The sequence below is a fragment of the Cricetulus griseus genome (genome assembly GCF_003668045.3).
Source record: "Cricetulus griseus strain 17A/GY chromosome 1 unlocalized genomic scaffold, alternate assembly CriGri-PICRH-1.0 chr1_0, whole genome shotgun sequence".
NCBI lineage: Eukaryota > Metazoa > Chordata > Mammalia > Rodentia > Cricetidae > Cricetulus > Cricetulus griseus.
Genome location: NW_023276806.1, coordinates 113,539,173 through 113,558,013, shown reverse-complemented (window position 1 = coordinate 113,558,013; position 18,841 = coordinate 113,539,173). Strand labels below are relative to the sequence as shown.

Here is an 18,841-nt window from a genome sequence, read left to right as displayed (position 1 = left end):
GCAGTGAAAACAATTAAGACATATTGTATATAATTAACCTGCAAAAATAGGTTGACTTGTTTTAATTTTTCCGCTAAGGCCTGCTTTGTTTTCTCTTCAATTTCCCATTTATACTGTTCCATTTGACCACATTCTATCATATTCTTTTCCATATAAACTTTGAGGTTAACTATTTCTTGCTCTAACTTCCTTTTATGCTTCTTTAATTTTTCACATTTCTTTTGTATGGTTTTCATAGATAGTAACTCCTGTTGAAGCAGCTGGTTTTCTTTATGTAGATGTAGACACTTGGAAGATGCAGTTTCCAGTTTTGCAGTAAGGTCATCATTCTGTAGGTACAAAATCATATGCTTTGGTGCTGAGAAAAGCCTGCTGAGAATGGTATAACAGAAAAAGTAAAATCTGACACAATTTTAATTGCAACAAAGTATTATTTCTAATTGATTCTTAAAACATGCTTGCTACTCAGAAAGTCAAGGAGGAAAAATTCACCAAAGTCACAAAACCATTGTCTTCATATTCACTATCTTTGTTTTAAAAAATGCTATTTTTCTGCACTTTTTATTAACATGAAGTTACCCCTCAGAAGAAAACCTTTGTGTCATCTATATTCACTTTTAAAGAAGACATAAGGATATCATATGGTGTTAAATAATTGGCTCCCAAAAGGAGGAAAATAATACATGTAAAATAGTATTCTAGTTAATGAATCTTATAAATAAGGATTCTAAGGTCAATAATTCTTTTTCTAACCTGCAAATCTTTGCTGATATTTGAATTACATTCCAAGATGCAATGATTCTCAGAGAGGAGCGATTAAAAAGGTCGAGAGACATGATCCATATTATTTTGTTCATAAGAGTGATTTAATTCAGTGGATTGAAATTGTATTTGTGAGGGAGCTCAAGGCACAGAATGAATCCTAATGTAGAGAACCCAACCAAAGACCTTGTCAAAATTCGGATTCTACCAAACATGTGGATAAACAAGATTTTAGATTATTTTGGTGCCTAGTTTCAAGTCATTGAAGTTAGTGCTAAGTGCACTAGCTACACTAACTAAATGTAGATTATAAAAAAATAAATGTTGGCTTTGAGACATTGAATTTTGAGGTGATTTTTGACACAAAATGACACAGAAATGTTACTGAATATGATGTGTTGTCATTTAAGGAACTTGGGATGCCTTAGATATGTGGGCAGTTCAAAGTACTAATGATTTTAGTTAATATTCCCAGTACTTTTAAAGTATATAGAAAAACCTTCATTATTTTGAATAAACCTAATAGGCTTGGGGTACTATTACCGTCTCTCACTTTTTGATCCATTAATAGATTTCTGTATGATACTGATGTACAAGGATGTCTTATTGCTCTCATTCTTAGCTAACTCGTTATTAATAAATTGCCTAAAGATTCTCTGGATTTCCTCAGTGACTGTTATGTCCCCCTTTTCATTTCTGATTTTGTTAATTTCATGTTCTCTCTCTGCCTTTTGGTTAGTTTGGATAACAGTTTGTCTATCTTGTTGATTTTCTCGAAGAACCAACTCTTTTGTTATACTGATTCTTTGAATTGTTTTCTTTGTTTCTACTTTATTGAAGTCTGCTCCTCCGGGATGAATTTGCTTCCATTTTTTCTAGAGCTTTCAGCTATGATGTCAACTCTCTGGTGTGGCTATTCTCTAGTTTCTTCATGTGAGCACTTAGAGCTATGAACTTTCCTCTTAGTACTGCTTTCAAAGTATCCCATAAGTTTGGGTATGTTGTGTCTACAATTTCATTGAATTCTAGGAAGTCTTTAATTTCTTTCTTCCTTGACCCAGGAATGGTGTAATTGCATGTTGTTCAATTTCCATGAGTTGGTAGGTTTCTTCAGATCATATTTTGTGGAAAACCTGTACTCCACAAAATTTGAAAATTGAAAGGAAGTGGACAACTTTCTGGAAAGTTATCACTTACCAAAATTGAATCAAGAACAGATAAGCAACTTAAACAGACCTGTAAACTCTAAGGAAATAGAAGCAGTCATCAAAAGTCTCCCAACCAAAAAAAAGCCTGGGACCAGATGGATTCACTGCAGAATTCTACCAGAAGTTCAAATAAGAGCTAATACCAATGCTCCTCAAATTGTTCTACACAATAGAAAGAGAAGGAACATTGCCAAACTCTTTTTACCAGGCTACAATAACCTTGATACCTAAGCCACACAAAGACACAACCAAGAAAGAGAACTACAGACCAATATCCCTCATGAACATTGATGCAAAAATTCTCAATAGAATACAGGCAAATCAAATCCAAGAACACATCAGAGAAATCATCCACCGTCATTAAGTAGGCTTCATCCCAGGGATGCAAGGATGGTTCAACATACAAAAATCCATCAATGTAATCCACCATATAAGCAGAGTGAGGAAAAAAACCCACATGATCATCTCACTAGATGCCCCAAAAGCCTTTGACAAAATCCAACACCCCTTCATGATAAAGGTCTTGGAGAAATCAGGGATAACAGGAACATACCTCAACATGATAAAAGCTATATACAGCAAGCCAACAGCCAACATCAAATTAAATGGAGAGAAACGCAATGCAATTCCTCTAAAATCAGGAACAAAACAAGGCTGTCCACTCTCTCCATACCTCTTCAATATTGTCCTTGAAGTTCTAGATTAGAGCAATAAGACAACAAAAAGAGATCAAGGGAATACAAATCGGAAAGGAAGAAGTCAAACTTTCACTATTTGCAGACGATATGATAGTCTACATTAGTGACACGAAAAACTCTTCCAGGGAACTCCTACAGCTGATAGTAAACACCTTCAGCAAAGTGGCAGGATACAAAATTAACTCAAAAAAATCTGTAGCCCTACTATATACCAATGCACATTGGTGGAGAAAGAAATCAGAGAAACATCACCCTTTACAATTGCCACAAACAACATAAAATACCTTGGGGTAACACTAACCAAAAAACGTGAAATACCTGTACCATAAGAATTTTGAATCTCTAAAGAAAGAAATTAAAGAAGATACCAGAAAATGGAAAGATCTCCCATGCTGTTGGACAGGTAGGATCAACAAAGTAAAAATGGCAATCTTGCCAAAAGCAATCTACAGATTCAATGCAATCCCCATCAAAATCCCAACACAATTCTTCACAGACCTTGAAAGAACAATTCTCAACTTTATATGGAGAAACAAAAGACCCAGGATAGCCAAAACAACCCTGTACAATACAGGAACTTCTGGAGGCATCACCATCCCTAACTTTAAGCTCTATTACAGAGCTATAGTCCTGAAAACAGGATTGTATTGGCACAAAAATAGACAGGTAGACCAATGGAATAGAGTTGAAAACCTTGTTATTAATCTACACACCTACGAACACCTGATTTTTGATTAACAATCCAAATTTATACAATGGAACAAAGAGAACACATTCAACAAATGGTGCTGGCATAACTGGTTGCAGACATGTAGAAGACTGCAGTTAGACCCAAGCCTATCGCCTTGCACAAAACTGAAGTCAAAATGGATCAAAGACCTCAACATAAATCCAGCTACATTGAACCTATTAGAAAACAAAGTGGGAAATACCCTTCAATTAATTGATACAGGAGATAGGTTCCTGAACATTACACCAGTAGCACAGACACTGAGATCCTCAATTAATAAATGGGACCTCCTGAAACTGAGAAGCTTCTGTAAGGCAAAGGACACCGTCAGCAAGACAAAACGACAGCCCACAGACTGGGAAAAGATATTCACCAACCCCACATCTGATAGAGTGCTGATCTCCAAAATATACAAAGAACTCAAGAAGCTAGTCTCCAAAACCAAACAATCCAATTAAAAAGTGGGGTACAGAACTAAATAGACAATTCTCAATAGAGGAATCTAAAATGGCTGAAAGACACATAAGAAAGTGTTCAACATCCTTAGCCATCAGAGAAATGCAAATCAAAACAATTCTGAGATACCATCTACTACTGTCAGATTGGCCAAAATCAAAAACACCAATTACAATTAATGCTGGAGAGGATGTGGAGAAAGGGGAACACTTCTCCACTGCTAGTGGGAGTGCCAACTTGTACAGCCACTTTGGGAATCAGTATGGCGACTCCTCAAGAAAATGGGAATCAGTGTACCACAAGATCCAGCAATTCCACTCTTAGGCATATACCCAAAAAAAGCACATTCCTACAACAAGGACTTTTGTTCAACCATGTTCATAGCAACACTATTTGTAATAGCCAGAAACTGGAAGCAGCCTAGATGCTCCTCAACCAAAGAACAGATAGAGAAAATGTGGTATACTTACACAATGGAGTAATACTCAGTGGGGGGAAAAAACAATGGAATCTTGAAATTTGCAGGAAAATGGATGGAACTAGAAGAAACCATTCTGAGCAAGGTAACTCAATCGCAAAAAGACAAACATGGTATGTATTCACTCATATGTGGATTTTAGATACAGAGTAAAGGATTACCAGCCTACAATCCACACTGACAAAGAAGCTAATAAACAAGGAGGACCCTAAGAGAGACATACATGATCCCCTGGAGAAGGGAAAAGGGTCAAGATCTGCTGAGCAAAGTGGGGGCATGGGAAGAGGGGGGAGGAAGGTAGGAGAATGAGAAGGGGAGAAGAGGAAGGATGCAGAGGACATCAGGGAGCAGAAAGGTTGAGTCAGGGGAAGAATAGATGACAACAAGAATGGAAATATCATAATAGAGGGAGACATTTTGGTTTACAGAGAAATCAGGCACTACGGAAATGTCTGAAGATCTCCAAAGATGACACCAGGTAACAATCTAAACAACAGAGGAGAGGCTACCTTAAATGCTCTCCCCTGATAATGAGATTGATGACTAACTTATATGCCATCCTATAGCCTTAATCCAGCAGCTGGTGGAATTAGAAGCAGACACCCACAACTAATCACCGAACTGAACTGAAACCCAGATTCAGAGAAGGACGAGTGAAAAACACAGGGGTCCAGACCAGGCTGGTGAAGACCACAGAAACAGCTGAACATCAGGGAACTCTTGCTCCCCAGACTGATAGCTGGAATACCAGCATGGGACTGACCCAGACCCCAGGAACATGGGTTTCTGTGAGGAAACCTTGGAAATCTACAGGACCTCCTGTAGAAGTTCAGTACTTATCCCTAGCATAGGTGTGGACTTTGGGATCCCATTCCATATAGAGGAATACTCCCTGAGCCAAGACACATGGGGGGTGGGCCTAGGCCCTATCCCAAAGGATACAATAGACACTGATGACACCCTATGGAAGGCCTCAGCATCCAGGGGGAGCAGAAAGGATATGTGATAGATAGGCGTTTAGTTGGGGGGGCGGTGGTAGGGGAGGATGGGTGGGAGAAGGGAACTGGGATTGTCTTGTAAATCAATCCTGTTTCTAATTCAAATAAAAAAGTTGAAAAAAATAAATAAATTGCCTAATTATATGTATTAAACTATGGTAAGAAAATTAGACTAATTTATATGAAGTCTCAAAAATATTTTTCAGTCATTAGTGTTATTCTTTTCAGGGATAGATCCATTTGCTAAAGGTGCATTTCCAGTGACTTATTTTCTGAAGTAGGTATACATCTTAATACCATGGTCAGCTATGAATTATTATATTGGTGAATTTAGCACCTCTAAGAGCAAATCATTGGTAAATGACTGGACCCATCAGCTGGAGCATAAGCCTCCAACATATGAGGTTTTGGAGAGATACCACTTATCCAAACTGTAATATTCTCCCTCTGGCTCCTAAAGGCTCTTATGCTTGTCATAATGCAAAATGCATTTTGTGTACATTCAAGAGTTCCAACAATTTTTTGTTGGATAGTTCAAGTCTGAGTTGCCAGCAAATTCTTAGCTATGAGCCGAGCATCATGTAAGGAATTCTGGGAAACATCATCTTTGGCAGTCTTGTGTCAGAAGTGTATCTAGTTGTTTTCACTTCTCCAGTCTTTTTAAAATGAATTTACCCTTTAATAACCGTAACCTATTTACTGGTGTGTTGTCTTCCTGATACCTGAAATGCCCTCAAGAAATCTTTCTGATTCTCCTAGTGGAAAATACCTGATACTGTTGTTGGTTTTGGGGTTGGATTTGGTTTATTTTTTAGATGGTCTCACTATGTAACCTTGGGTCACTATATAGTAAAGCAGGTTGGCCTTTAACTCATAGAAATCTGCCTGCCTCTGCTTCCTGAGTGCTGGGATTAGAGATGTGTACCCAAGTACCCTGCTCCTTGGCTTCTTTTGAAGTGGTGTTTATCTCTGCAGATACCGTATCTTCTTAACCTCAGCTTTATACAGGCATAACTGGCCAAGGTACAAAATTTTAAAAATTGTCCAATCATATTTTGCTCCTAGTTTTTAGTAAACACTGGCTAAAACCAACTGGCAATGGTGATGCACAGCTTGGCTGTCAGGCTGCCTAGAAATCTCTTCTTCCACCAGTTGATTTTAAACTTGGCTTCATATAGTCTTAGACAGTGAACAAAATGAGAACCTCTGCAAGAAAATACATGAATGGCCTCTGGTCTAACCCACAATGGAGTCCTTGTTCCTATTTGAAATTTCATGAACACTGCTTATACTCTCCACATTCTAGTCTTCTGAGCTTCCAGAAAACAGTTATCTTAAAGATTCTATAAGCTGTCTTTTCAAACATTTCCAAATTCTTCACACAAACTGATTCCCAGGGCCTAAGAACAGCATGGTTAGATTTCCAACACAGCAATTACTCTGCTTCTTGGTACTGATATTCTGTTGGTTAGTTTTCCCTGCCCCTGGGAAAAGAACATAGATTTATTTTGGAACATGATTTCAAAGGTTGTGATCCTTAAATACTAACCCTATCTTTTTATGCCTGAAGTGAGGCAGAAAACCACAGTGCCTGAATGTGTTACAGAGAACTCTTACTTCATGGCAGCCACAGAGCAGAGAAACAATGATGAGGCCAAGGACAGATGTGCCTCCAGTGACCTACTTTCTTCAACTAGACTCAGCTACGAATCAAGAGTGTATCCGTCCATGAATGACATTAGTGCCATCATAATCCACTAACATCTAGTGATGGGATCCATCAGCTGGTGGTCAGTTCTTCAGCATATAAGTCCATGTGTACACGAGCAGGGAGGAGGGAAAATGACTACATATCCAAACCATAACACTGTGATAACTGTAGTTTTATAATGGAATTGTAAAAATCTAGTAGTTGTGACTTTTAAAAAACCACCTACTGGGGCAACAACTTCATTGTTCCAATTCAGTGGTTCTATTTGCAAATTTACAGTCTTAAAAGTTTTACAGGAGAGACCATGAATGACAGAATTCTGATCTGCTTAGGAAACTTTTATAGAGTTTTTAATAAATATGATTATATTGACATACTGAACAACACATTTTTTCAAAGATTAGACAGTTAAGTCTTTGGTTAATGATCACAAGATAAATATAAAAAATTCTTTTCTAGAATCCAAAGGTCAAACCACTGCCCCCTGGTAGTGGTTTATATAATGACCAAGTACTCATTCCTGATGAGATACATAAGTTACAAGAAATTTTTTATCAAAATCTTATGGGAAAGGCTTAAATTAAAATAGATATCCAAATTCTATATCAAATAATTACTTTATTATAATTTTAAAAGTTGTTCTAAAAGCCTAGTAGAGATTCAACCACATACTTAGAATGCATAGTTTAGGCTTGGTGTGTAGCTTACTGCTCAGAACGCTTGCTTTGCATCTGTCAGGTCCCAAGTTCAAACCATGTGTCACAGAAATCATAATAGTCATAGCTACACTAATAAAAGAAATGTATTCCTATTGTACTTTATACTTAAATTTTACACATTATTTACAAAACAATCTGGTAAGAGCAGCATTATTCATCATAATCAAAACATGGAAGACATTACATGTCCTTCATGGGTGAGTGGCTAAAAATTTAAGGCATATGAACTGACTTTAGATTCACACAACATTTTTATTTAAAGTTTACTATCTAGATAATTAATTTTATGAAGTCATCAAACTTCTACAAGGAGTACTATTTTGCTACTAATATAATTGTAAGTATTGGCATGAATATAGGTGTATTTATTAATGAAAATGCTCTAGTACCTAAAATATTCTGAAAACAAAGAAAAAATTTCTTTTCATTGTAACAAGAAATAAGAGAATAACTTACCAAAATTTCACTTACTAGGTTTTTCTTTAACTGTTCAATTTTCTCTGCTTGCTTTCTTGCTGTAGCTTTTAACTTACAATTTTCAAGTCCAAGTCTATTATAATGTACATTTTAAAATAGTTACTCTCAAACGCCAAATTTAAAAACATCTCATAATTTCCCAACAAATATCTTGAATAATAATTATTTAAATTTTTAAAAATTAAAAAGAACCTGGAGGCAGAGGCAGTCAAATCTCTATGAGTTGGAGGCCAGCCTGGTCTACATTCCTGGACAGCCAGGACTGTTACACAGAGAAACCCTATCTCAAAAAACCAAAACCAAAACCAAAACCAAAACAAAACAAAAAAGTAAAATTAATATATCATTTTCTAGCTATGTTTTGTAGATAATATGCAATATTTAGGCAAAATGTACAAAAATTATTGTGGTGCTGAACTGCCCCCCAAGTGCGTTTTAAGTAAATTGAGAATAAACCTCATGACTAATCATGACTGGTATAAATCTCAAAACACACTACTTATTTGCTCTGTAAATACTCAAGCCATTTTGCATGCTGCTGTATACTTCTGTATGTAGTCTTGCATCTTCTTAATGCATTCTGCAGGCTCTTGTTGGTGTTGGTCCAGTGCTTCTTGAAACTAAAATAAAGGAAAATGTCCTCTACTAATCATCAGGTGTAAATATGCCCTTTCTGGGATTTGTGCTAAAATTTCAATGGACACAGTAGTTCTTCACCTGAAGACTGTGTATTGCTACAGTTGTTACAACTGAGAAATTATCCAAAGTTTGACAAACAGATCCAAAAGAATTTCTCACAACAAAATGCAAGGATCTTATGGTTCACAGAGCCTAAATGATGTTAGGAGTCCTTTAAAACACTTGTTGAACCTGTACGAGGACTGAGAAGAAATATCATTTTTTATTTATATATTGTCATATATATGTCACTATAGCAGAGTACCTTACAGAAATAATGAGGATTCATTCTGGCTCACTCAGTGTTTGAGGAATACATTCCATCATGTCTGACAAATACTGTTTTTGCTGCAGGTGCTTTTTACCTTAGCTCTTACTCTTTTTCAGTCTCCCTTTCTGCTGTGAATTCTGAACCTTTGAGGAGGGAGTATGATATAGATGCCCTATTTATAGCTGAGCACCTATAATCCCTTACACTCTGCATTTGACTGGCTGTGGGTCTCTGGATTGATTGTCATCATCTGCTGCAAAAAGAAACTCTATTTACAACATTGTAAGGCTTCTTTAGCCCTGACCAACACATTCTGCCATATTCTTCAAGCAAACAAGTTCAAGGATCAGGTTTATTACAGCCATAGCCCCACTTTTGGGTTCCATTTTCCAGTGTTAGTTTCTTTCCTCCTTGCAATGATATAAAACCTGCCAAGAAGTGACTCAAGAGAAGAGAATTTTATTTGCTCTCAGTTTTATGGTGGAGGAGGCATGGCAGCTGGGCTCAGTGCATGGTGGCAAGGACTTGCAGCACAGCTTGCTATGTTTCTACAACTCAGGAAGCAGAGACTGGAAATGAAGCAGGGCTAGCCTATATGTCACAAGACCTACCTCCCTGTAATCCACATCCTTCATTGAGGCCTCACTTCCTCAAGGTCACTTACCACAACAAACCAAGTATTTAAACACAAGAGCCTGTGGGAGACATTTTTGTATTCAAGCCACAATAACAATGAAAACAACAAAACTGATAAAGTAGAGGAAAGCAATACATTCCCTGTGGTGAAAATTTAAATTGTTGTATTCCAAAGACTACCTCAAGTGTGATCTGAAATGTCCATACGTACATAAATGACTGTAGTGGTTCCAATGATGGTAGTAATTTAAATGATGCATTCAGCATCCATACGGAAGTCTAATTCTGAGTCTAAAGCCAAGATTCAACAATTATTAGCTATGTGATCCCAAGTAACTTATCTTTCCATATCTGTTTCTGCTCTGTAAAATGAAGACAATAATAGTACACACTTTGCTGGGCAATTGGGAAGGTTAAATTGTAGGGTATACATGAAGAACTTAACTAGATTGATAGTATAAATTATACCATCATTGGTATTTTGATGTTCTAGGTAAGTGCCATGCCGGGGAAAGAATTAATCTATGTGACATGGACTGGATCATTCTTTCTATCTAGAGAGTGCAACAAATGTGACGTTAGGCCCGGATGCATTTTTAATACCCCATGAAGTCACTAACATCACTGACCAATAGTGCCTTTGTCCACTTATCATTATTTACAATTCATTTGTTTTCAGGACTCCTTGGTGGGCAATCATGATGAAACACAATGCAAATGCTTCCTCTTGGGTTAAGTAGTATGCAAGTGGCAGGATCATCAGAGGCAGGCTAGAGCCAATGGCCTAAAAATATTGGACTGAAATCAATTCATTCCCAGTTACTGTCCATGCTGGGATGCTTTAGCATGTACTCTGATGAATACTGAAGATATGGAATGATGGAATGATGGCATATCAGAAAAGCTGTGTCCAGAACATTTTAGTTGGTAAATTACTATACAGCTATAAATCCCAGCTCCAGCTGCATAAAGAACAATGATGGCAACTCTTATTCTTTATCCACAGTGAGAAAAATGCAAACAATTCTTCTATGTTGAAGTGTTATTAATTTTATATTTAATCCCACAACGTATTTAAAATGAGAGCCTTATTATGCCAGTGTCTTAAATAAATTATTGCTATGGTATGAAGAATGTCATTTTTTCTTTATCTTTTATTTATTAGCATATTTTCTCTATGCATATTGGTGCGTTTCAAAAGTACATTTTCATCTGTATATACTATATGTCTTGACAATATTTAAGCCCAGGCAACACCATTCTTTTCTGACTTTCTGTTTCTCTGTGGGTTAGGCTAACTCCTTCATTTCCCCCAAATAGTCTTCCCACCACTTTCATGGCATTCATATGCACCACATGAATATATATAATTTTGTTGTTTTTATGTTATAATAAAATTCCAGAGTGTAACATGCCATTTCCCTTTATCCACTGGACATCTAAGTTGGCTCCTTAAGTTGACTGCTTAAGGATGCCACAATAAATATGGCTGTGCAGACATCTGCATAGTCTGCTGATTTAGATTGGAAGTGTTAATCTTATCCTAACAACTGGTAAGTGTGCATGTTTACAATTTATTTAACAATGAGACATTTAGCCTTGTGTGGTGGCTTATGCCTGGAATCCAAGCATTTGGGGAGGATGGGGCAGGAGAATCACCACAAGTTCCAGGCCTACTCAGCCTATATACTGAGTTTCAGATCTATCTGGGCTGCAACGTGAGACCTTATGCTCTCAAGCAAGCAAAAAAAAAAAAAAAAAAAAAAAAAGAATAGCTAGTCAGCAAGAGCAAAAGAAGTGAAATGGTAAAACCAGTCTAGGAAATTCTGAGAATAAAATCCAGTAAGCAGATGTATATATTATACTTCATAAGTGAGAATTCATGGCATCATTTTCAGTAACAACCAGTGTGCTGGTTTGAGTGAGAATGGCTCATATGCCTGGTCCCCAGTTGGCAGAACTGTTTGGGAAGGTTAGGCAAAACACTACTCTTAGTTAGTCTTCTCTCCCTCTCACTCCTCCCCCCTCTCTCTGCCTTCTTCTTGTGAACAGCAATGTAAGCTCTCAGCTACTACTTCAGCGCCATGTCTGCAGCTATGCTCCCCAACAGGATGGTCATGGACTCGGCCTCTGAAGTTGTAAGCCCCAATAAAGTCTTCCTTCTGTAAGTTGCCTCAGTCATAGTGTCTCTTCCCAGAAAAAGAGAAGTAACAAAGACAGTCAGCAAGTGGAGCCTTGACATCTATCAGCTGGTGAGTGGATAAGTGGTACAGATACATAGTAAACAGAAGGGAAAAAGGGCTGACACTTGAATTAACACAAGTTACATTATTTTAAGAGAAATGAGCCACATAAAGGACTATACCTGGCACTCTATTTTCTGAGAAATGTGAAATTAAAAAGACAAGGAACAGATTGGTGGGTTTCTAGAACAGGAGAAGAGGGAGGGACTAGTTACTAGGGGTTTCCTAGAGAAAAGTGTATGTTTTTTTTTTCAAAGTAATGAAAATATTTTAAAATTGCCTGTGGTGCTGGAAGTAGTTATGAAACTCTATGTGTATATTAAGAAACAGTGAATTCTGTATGTTAAATGTATAAACTATTTAGTGTGTTTGTTATATCTAAAGTTGCTTTTTAACATTCCAATGACATATCTATATAATTTTCTCATTGATTTACTTTGAATATAAGTAGTATACTTGTTCCTACTATTTCTGTGCTTTAAAATATGCCTAAAATGAAAAAGAAATGCCTCATTCTTCAAATATTTTAAATACTTTTTGAGAAAGGTATAATGGCCTTTTGTTTGTTTGGTTTGGTTTTTCAAGACAGGGTTTCTGTATAGTTTTTGGAGCTTGTCCTGGAACTCACTCTGTAGACTAGGCTATCTTTGAACTCACAGAGATACCTGCCTCTGCCTCCTAAGTGCTGGGATATAATAGCCTTTCTATAGAGTCATCTTGAAATATTTATATGAAATAAATATGTCCAGTTCTGAGGTTAGGGATATGCTTCACTGTGAGAGAAACTGTACAGCAAACACCTTGACTCCAACTGCCACATTACAGAAATCACAGAATAGAAACAAAAGCCTTTGTTATGGGTGAAACAGCGGTAACATGGTTCTCTATCTACATTACAATGTGTCATTGCAGCCAAAAGCTCTTTGTCCTAAAATAAAGAGTTGGAGAGAACTATCTCTCTTCTGGAAAAGAAGGAAGAAACATCTGAACTATGATCTCTGCTGGCTGTGCTTTACCTCTTTACCAAATGTTGGAACAAATAAGAAAATTTCTCCATTGACACATCAACAGGGAGAAGTCACAGTCCCAAAGCAGATGATACATTGTTACCAGCAAGGCTTTTGTGACCATATAAAAATTAATTCTTATGGGAAATACTAAAACCCTTTCTTCGGATGAGGCCATTGTGAAAGACATTACTCCATGCTGTCTAAAATTGGACTTCAATGAATATTTGGATGAAGCCACTGTGAATGTCATTACTGTGTTTTAGACAACTGGACTTGAATTAACATTGCTTTATTCAATTTGCTTTAAAAAAAAGGCATTCCCACATCAAAGTATGTATAGTAAGTGTATCCACATAGGATTTTGAAAAGTGTTCTATACTCTTCATGAGCCCTCTAGTTGTTTTTAAAAATCATGTACACACAAATAAATACACAGAGACTTGAAACTGACTAAAGAAAATACCTGAGAGCTAATTTTCTCTTGTGCCATTTTTAGTTCCTTTTGTTTGTGAAGCTGATTTGCCAGAATCTCATCCTGTAAGATTCTGACATTCTGTTCTTGCAAAAGCTGCCTCTCAATGCCATTTCGTTCCTCTGTAGCCTAGACACATTTAGAGAAGGTTTTATTTTTATACCACTTGGGAAGAGAAGGGGGAAGTCTAAAACCATATTAAGAGACAAACTTCAAAAAAATGTTCAAAGAGTAGATAAAACCCACAAGAGCCTGCCTCACACATGAAATACACATTTAATTGCATGATAGCTTTTTTGTTGTTGTTGTTTTTTCGAGACAGCGTTTGTATGTGTAGCTTCGAGCCTATCCTGGCACTCACTCTGGAGACCAGGCTAGCCTCGAACTCACAGAGATCTGCCTGCCTCTGCCTCCTGAGTGCTGGGATTAAAGGCGTGCACCAACGCCAGGCTGATAGCTTTTTCAACAGTAAAAACAAAAACTTTGTGCTAGAGCTCAGTTGGTAGAGTGCTTTCATGAGGCCCTGGGTTCCATCCAGAATGCATTGTAAAGTTGGAAATTATGGCACATGCTGGTGTTACAAGAACTCAGCGGGGAGAGGCAGAGGGATTAGGAGTTCAAGGTCATTTTAGGCTACATGGTGAATTCAAGAATGCCAGTCTCTAAATAAATAAATAAATAAATGCATGAATAAATAAATAAATAAATAACAACAAAAAAAGAATGCCAGTCTCGATGGGCAGTGGATTAAAGGCACACACCTTTAATCCCAGCTCTCAGGAGGCAGAGGAGAGGCAGGCGGATCTCTATGAGTTCGAGACCAGCCTGGTCTACAAGAGATAGTTCCAGGACAGCTTCCAAAGCCACAGAGAAACCCTGCCTTGAAAACCTCCCCAAAGCCCATTCCCTATGGAGGGATACTGTTGCAGCCCAGATACAGCAAGGAGGGCCTGGGCCCTCCCCCAAACTATATGACAGACTTTGAAGGTCCCTGGTGGAGGGCCCCACGGTCCCTGGGGAAGAGTTGGGGGATGGGTTGGGGGGTTTGGTGGGGAACATGGGAATGGGGGGATAGATATATAAATGAGTGATAATTTAAAAATTTAAATTAAAAAAGAAAAGCTCCCCCAAAAATAAAAAGAATGTCAGGCTCAAGTAAGATACTTCAAGATGATATTGAAGCAAGAAAGGTGTAAACTTAGCTCTGCATTAACCCAACAGAGATCCTCAGGGTGTGAGTACTTCATAAAATAGCCATTTAATGTCCTAGATGAGTGACATTATTTTGTTAGCCTTACTACACCTTCTACTTGGACTTTGTATAACCAATAAAGGGACAGGGAGGACTTAGAGGCCCTATAGAATATCCAATCCAGAGCCTATTTAATACACACCCAGCCTTAGGGCCTCTCCCATCCCAAGGGGTTGCTTTGGCTTTCTTGCTTTCTCTATTTTCTGGCCTTTTGTTTTCTCCTAGATGCTCACTCAATTCTTTGTTCATTACAGGGAATGAACTTGCCACTCCCCTAGATGACTACCACACTATTTTTATTTAAAGCCTAAATAATACAGTTATTCATGGACCGCATAAGAACACACAGTGGTCCCATAATAAGACAGGAGCTAGCTACCCTTTGATAGTGTGGGCAGGACCCACAGTGGATCACCAGCTAGTCATGTACCACATGTGACCACCTTCCTTGAATGAATGAAAAGCTCTTTGGTAGAGCCAAGACATCATATACAGGGCATATAGACTTCTCACTAGCCAGACCCATTATGTGCACAAAAATGACCAATCCCTGTAGAGCATACATCAGGCTCCATTGAATCTCTCTATAAAACCCATCAAATAAGGGGCAACACAAATGGTCAGAGAAACACAAGAGTATTTCTCTTTTGGAGCCCGTTCATATTCTTGTGAATTCATTCTCAATTTTCCTCAGTGAACCTGTATTTTCCTTATTTTGCTGTGTTCACATTTCCTTATTCTTTATGGACATGAAACAATGAACCTAGAAGCTATAGGCTCAGGGTGGCTTTGGACACAACTGAGTTAGCATGACCCAAGCCTACCTAGTACCCATAAAAAGAGAGCCAAGAAAGTTTCCATTCTACTCAAAGATGCCATAAGGATAAGATTGCATTGCCTTATGATGAGTTAGATGTGCTACACTGGTGTGAGTGCACATTTTTGATGATTGCAGATCAATATGCCAAGCATATTTCTCAGATTATGTCCCCATATGTAAGTAACATGGGATCGTGTATGTTCATATTCAATATATTCAAAGGGATAAGCAAAATTGATAAAAATAAAAGCAAAACATAATTTAAATGTATGATTAACTTACTTTATTGAGATTATTTATCACAGTCTTCAATTCCAAATCCAGTTCCCTAACACGGATTTCAAGTTTTTGTTTCACTTTAACTTCTTTATTGTATTGCGCTTCTTTTTCTCTTAGCTGCTCCTTAATTTTTTCGTAAACCCAGTCAGCATTTTTTCTCTTCTCCTCTTCTTGTTTTAAAGCAAATCTGCAGTTTAAGAATGCTTATGTTTGCAATGCATTTTGTTAGAAAATGTTTGTTTTGCTGGGCTCGTCGAATGTTGATGTTTTTTAATCCTGACATGTCTTTGTTATAGAGGATTTTTAACCCTCCTCTGAAGCACTCTTACTTATTGTTGCCCCTTCTGATGTCACCCTCTACTTTCAAACATACACAAACTGAGTACAGCTTTTCAAGCAGTTGGTCATCCCAAGGCTAGTCAAGGAGAATATCAAGTTAGACATCAGCAAAGGCAGACAGTGTTGTCACCTTGGTCAAGTTGACTTACTTACCTTGACTACAGACTGAAACACACTTGCCACCTTACAATATTTAAAGAAATCAGAGAGGAACCTAAATCAGGTGTTCTATCTCTTATAGAACATCAAAAGTGGGGAGATGATTTGTGTCTTGGTATCCTTTTTGCAATGCAAAACTCATAATACATGACTCATTTGAACAACTTTATGTAGGTCATAAGGAAGAGGTGCTTTGGACCCAGTTAGTTGTCCTCTACAGCAAGCTTCCTGTCCAATGTAAATCACTGAGTATAGTTCTACACAAAAACAAATCACACACACACACACACACACACACACACACACACACACACACACACACACACATATCCAGGCAGCCTGATGTTCTTGTCATTAGGTAACATTTCACTCTTCTGGGTTCTTTGAAGGAGTTGAAGACTAGATAGGTATAATTATTGTTTTCCTTAATTAGGATAAAAGGTAAATTAGATGTAAAACTTTAGAATCACAAAATAGAATCTAATTTTACCAAATACAAATAGACTAGGTATTGTAACTATAATTCTTACTTGATAACTGTTTTTGTTGTATATAATCTTACTATGTTAAAGTTAAAACCTTCCTTTTTATTTAGACAAAAGGGGGAATGCTGTGGAATATTCCTTTACACTGTGTGAATATATGTCATTGTGATTGATTTAATAAACAAACTGTTTGGCCAACAGCTGAACAAGATACAGTTAGGCAAGAAAGCCAAAGTAAGAATGATGGGATTGAGGAAGCATGGAGTAGAGGAGTTGCCAGCAGATGCAGAGGGAGCAGGAGATGAATGTGCCATATTAATAAAGGAACTGTCATGTGGCAGAGCATAACTAAGACATATGGGTTAATTTAAAATGTAAGAGCTAGTTAGTAACAAGCCTGAGCTATTGGCTGTTATGGGATTCCTGCCTGGGTCCCATCACCTTTTAAGCCCCCAAATAACACAGAGAGACTCTATGAGTTACAATGCTGTTGGCCAATGTTTAGGGCTTCTTATTGGCTAGCTCTATCTTAAGTATTAGCCCCTAACTACTAATATATGTATTTCTACAAGGTGCTATCTTACCGAGAATGCCAGACTCATGTGTCCTCTCCCCCCGGGATCACATGGCAACCCTACTACATTTCCTAGATTCCTCCTTCTCTCCTAGTCCTGACTATCTTGTTCCCTATTGGCCAAAAGTGTTTTATTCATTAACCAATAAAAGAGACATAAACCCAGAAGGATGTCGCCCCATCAATTGGCATTTACAATTAATATAAGCATCAGCATGGTTATTTGGAAGCAGCTGCTGATATGGGAAAACACTGCCTACATAAATGTTAAAGCTTGCCAAGAAGCCAGCTCTGGAATGAACTGGCTTTCCACTCAGACACATGTCTCAGTCTGTCTTACTAATCCCTATCCTGGGTCAGGTCCCCCCCCCCCCCCCGGCACTGCGACAAAGAAAAGATGAGCAGCAAAGCAGCCCAGGGGTAAAGGCCCTGTGTCCTCAAGAAGAGATAAGGAGTAAACCATTCCCAATAGAGATTACTGTCATCGGAAAAAAAAAATGCCAATGAAAGAAAGTAGCTAAGCTCCATAATAAATACTAGAAATCCCTTATGGGATGCTCTATGTCACAGCAACAGAGTGACTGATACAAATAAATAGCAAGTAGAAACACTAATTACTTAAGAAGTAAAACAACAGGATAGATAAAAAAGAAAAAAGACTATTGAGATCTACTCCAAGAACCATTTGTGCTGCCTATACCATCCCACCCCATATTTAGACTTCCCACATTCTCTTCCAGGGTCTAGCCTGATGAGTACCACCCAATACTTGTTTTCCACATCCTCTCAGATATAGCCTGGGTCCTATAGCCATTGCCCTATCCAAATCTGATGGCCCATGCCTGGTAGTAGAGATCTCTGGGTTTCCACAGGGTCCCCAATTCCATTACCTGACCTAGTTCCTCCACCTCCTTCTGTACTGCAGCTGACATACAGGCTTCCACCAAGACCCCCTCTATCATCATCTACCTACTATACCCTTGATGCAGCCTTCATAACCCCATTCCACATTCAGACTACCCATAGCCTCCTCCAAAGTCTATCCTGGTGAGTACCCCTCACCTCTTCACTCACACCTTTTCTACACTCTACTGGATTGAGCCTTGCTTTCAGAACAAGTGCACCAGCCTAGTCAGGCCTTGCCTGCTTTCACTGCAGAGGAGCTCTAGGCTTGTTCCAATATCCTCTATACCTATCTGCCATACAACAGGACTCTCCCAAGTCATGCCCAAGCTTCCCACTCAGACCTATCTACCTCCATACTTCCAGCTTGGAACAAGAAGTACATCCTGTGTACCAGGTCAGTCTCCTCTGCCCACCTGGCTGCCATTTCCAATCTCCAGACCCAACCTACCCCAACATCTTCTCTATCCACAACACCATTCC

At 38.1% G+C, this 18,841-nt stretch overlaps 1 protein-coding gene across 1 annotated transcript in view; it reads right to left on the bottom strand.

Annotated features, from left to right (window-relative positions):
* The window catches only part of LOC100772381 (ankyrin repeat domain-containing protein 26-like), a 70,945-nt gene that overhangs the window by 38,568 nt on the left and 13,536 nt on the right, over positions 1 to 18,841 (bottom strand). The window contains exons 3-7 of the mRNA XM_027391883.1: positions 15,902 to 16,085; positions 13,539 to 13,676; positions 8,784 to 8,857; positions 8,217 to 8,310; positions 39 to 329 (exon numbers count right to left, since the gene is read on the bottom strand). Of these exons, the coding sequence (XP_027247684.1) occupies positions 39 to 329; positions 8,217 to 8,310; positions 8,784 to 8,857; positions 13,539 to 13,676; positions 15,902 to 16,085 (781 nt within the window). The remainder of the gene's footprint in view (positions 1 to 38; positions 330 to 8,216; positions 8,311 to 8,783; positions 8,858 to 13,538; positions 13,677 to 15,901; positions 16,086 to 18,841) is intronic.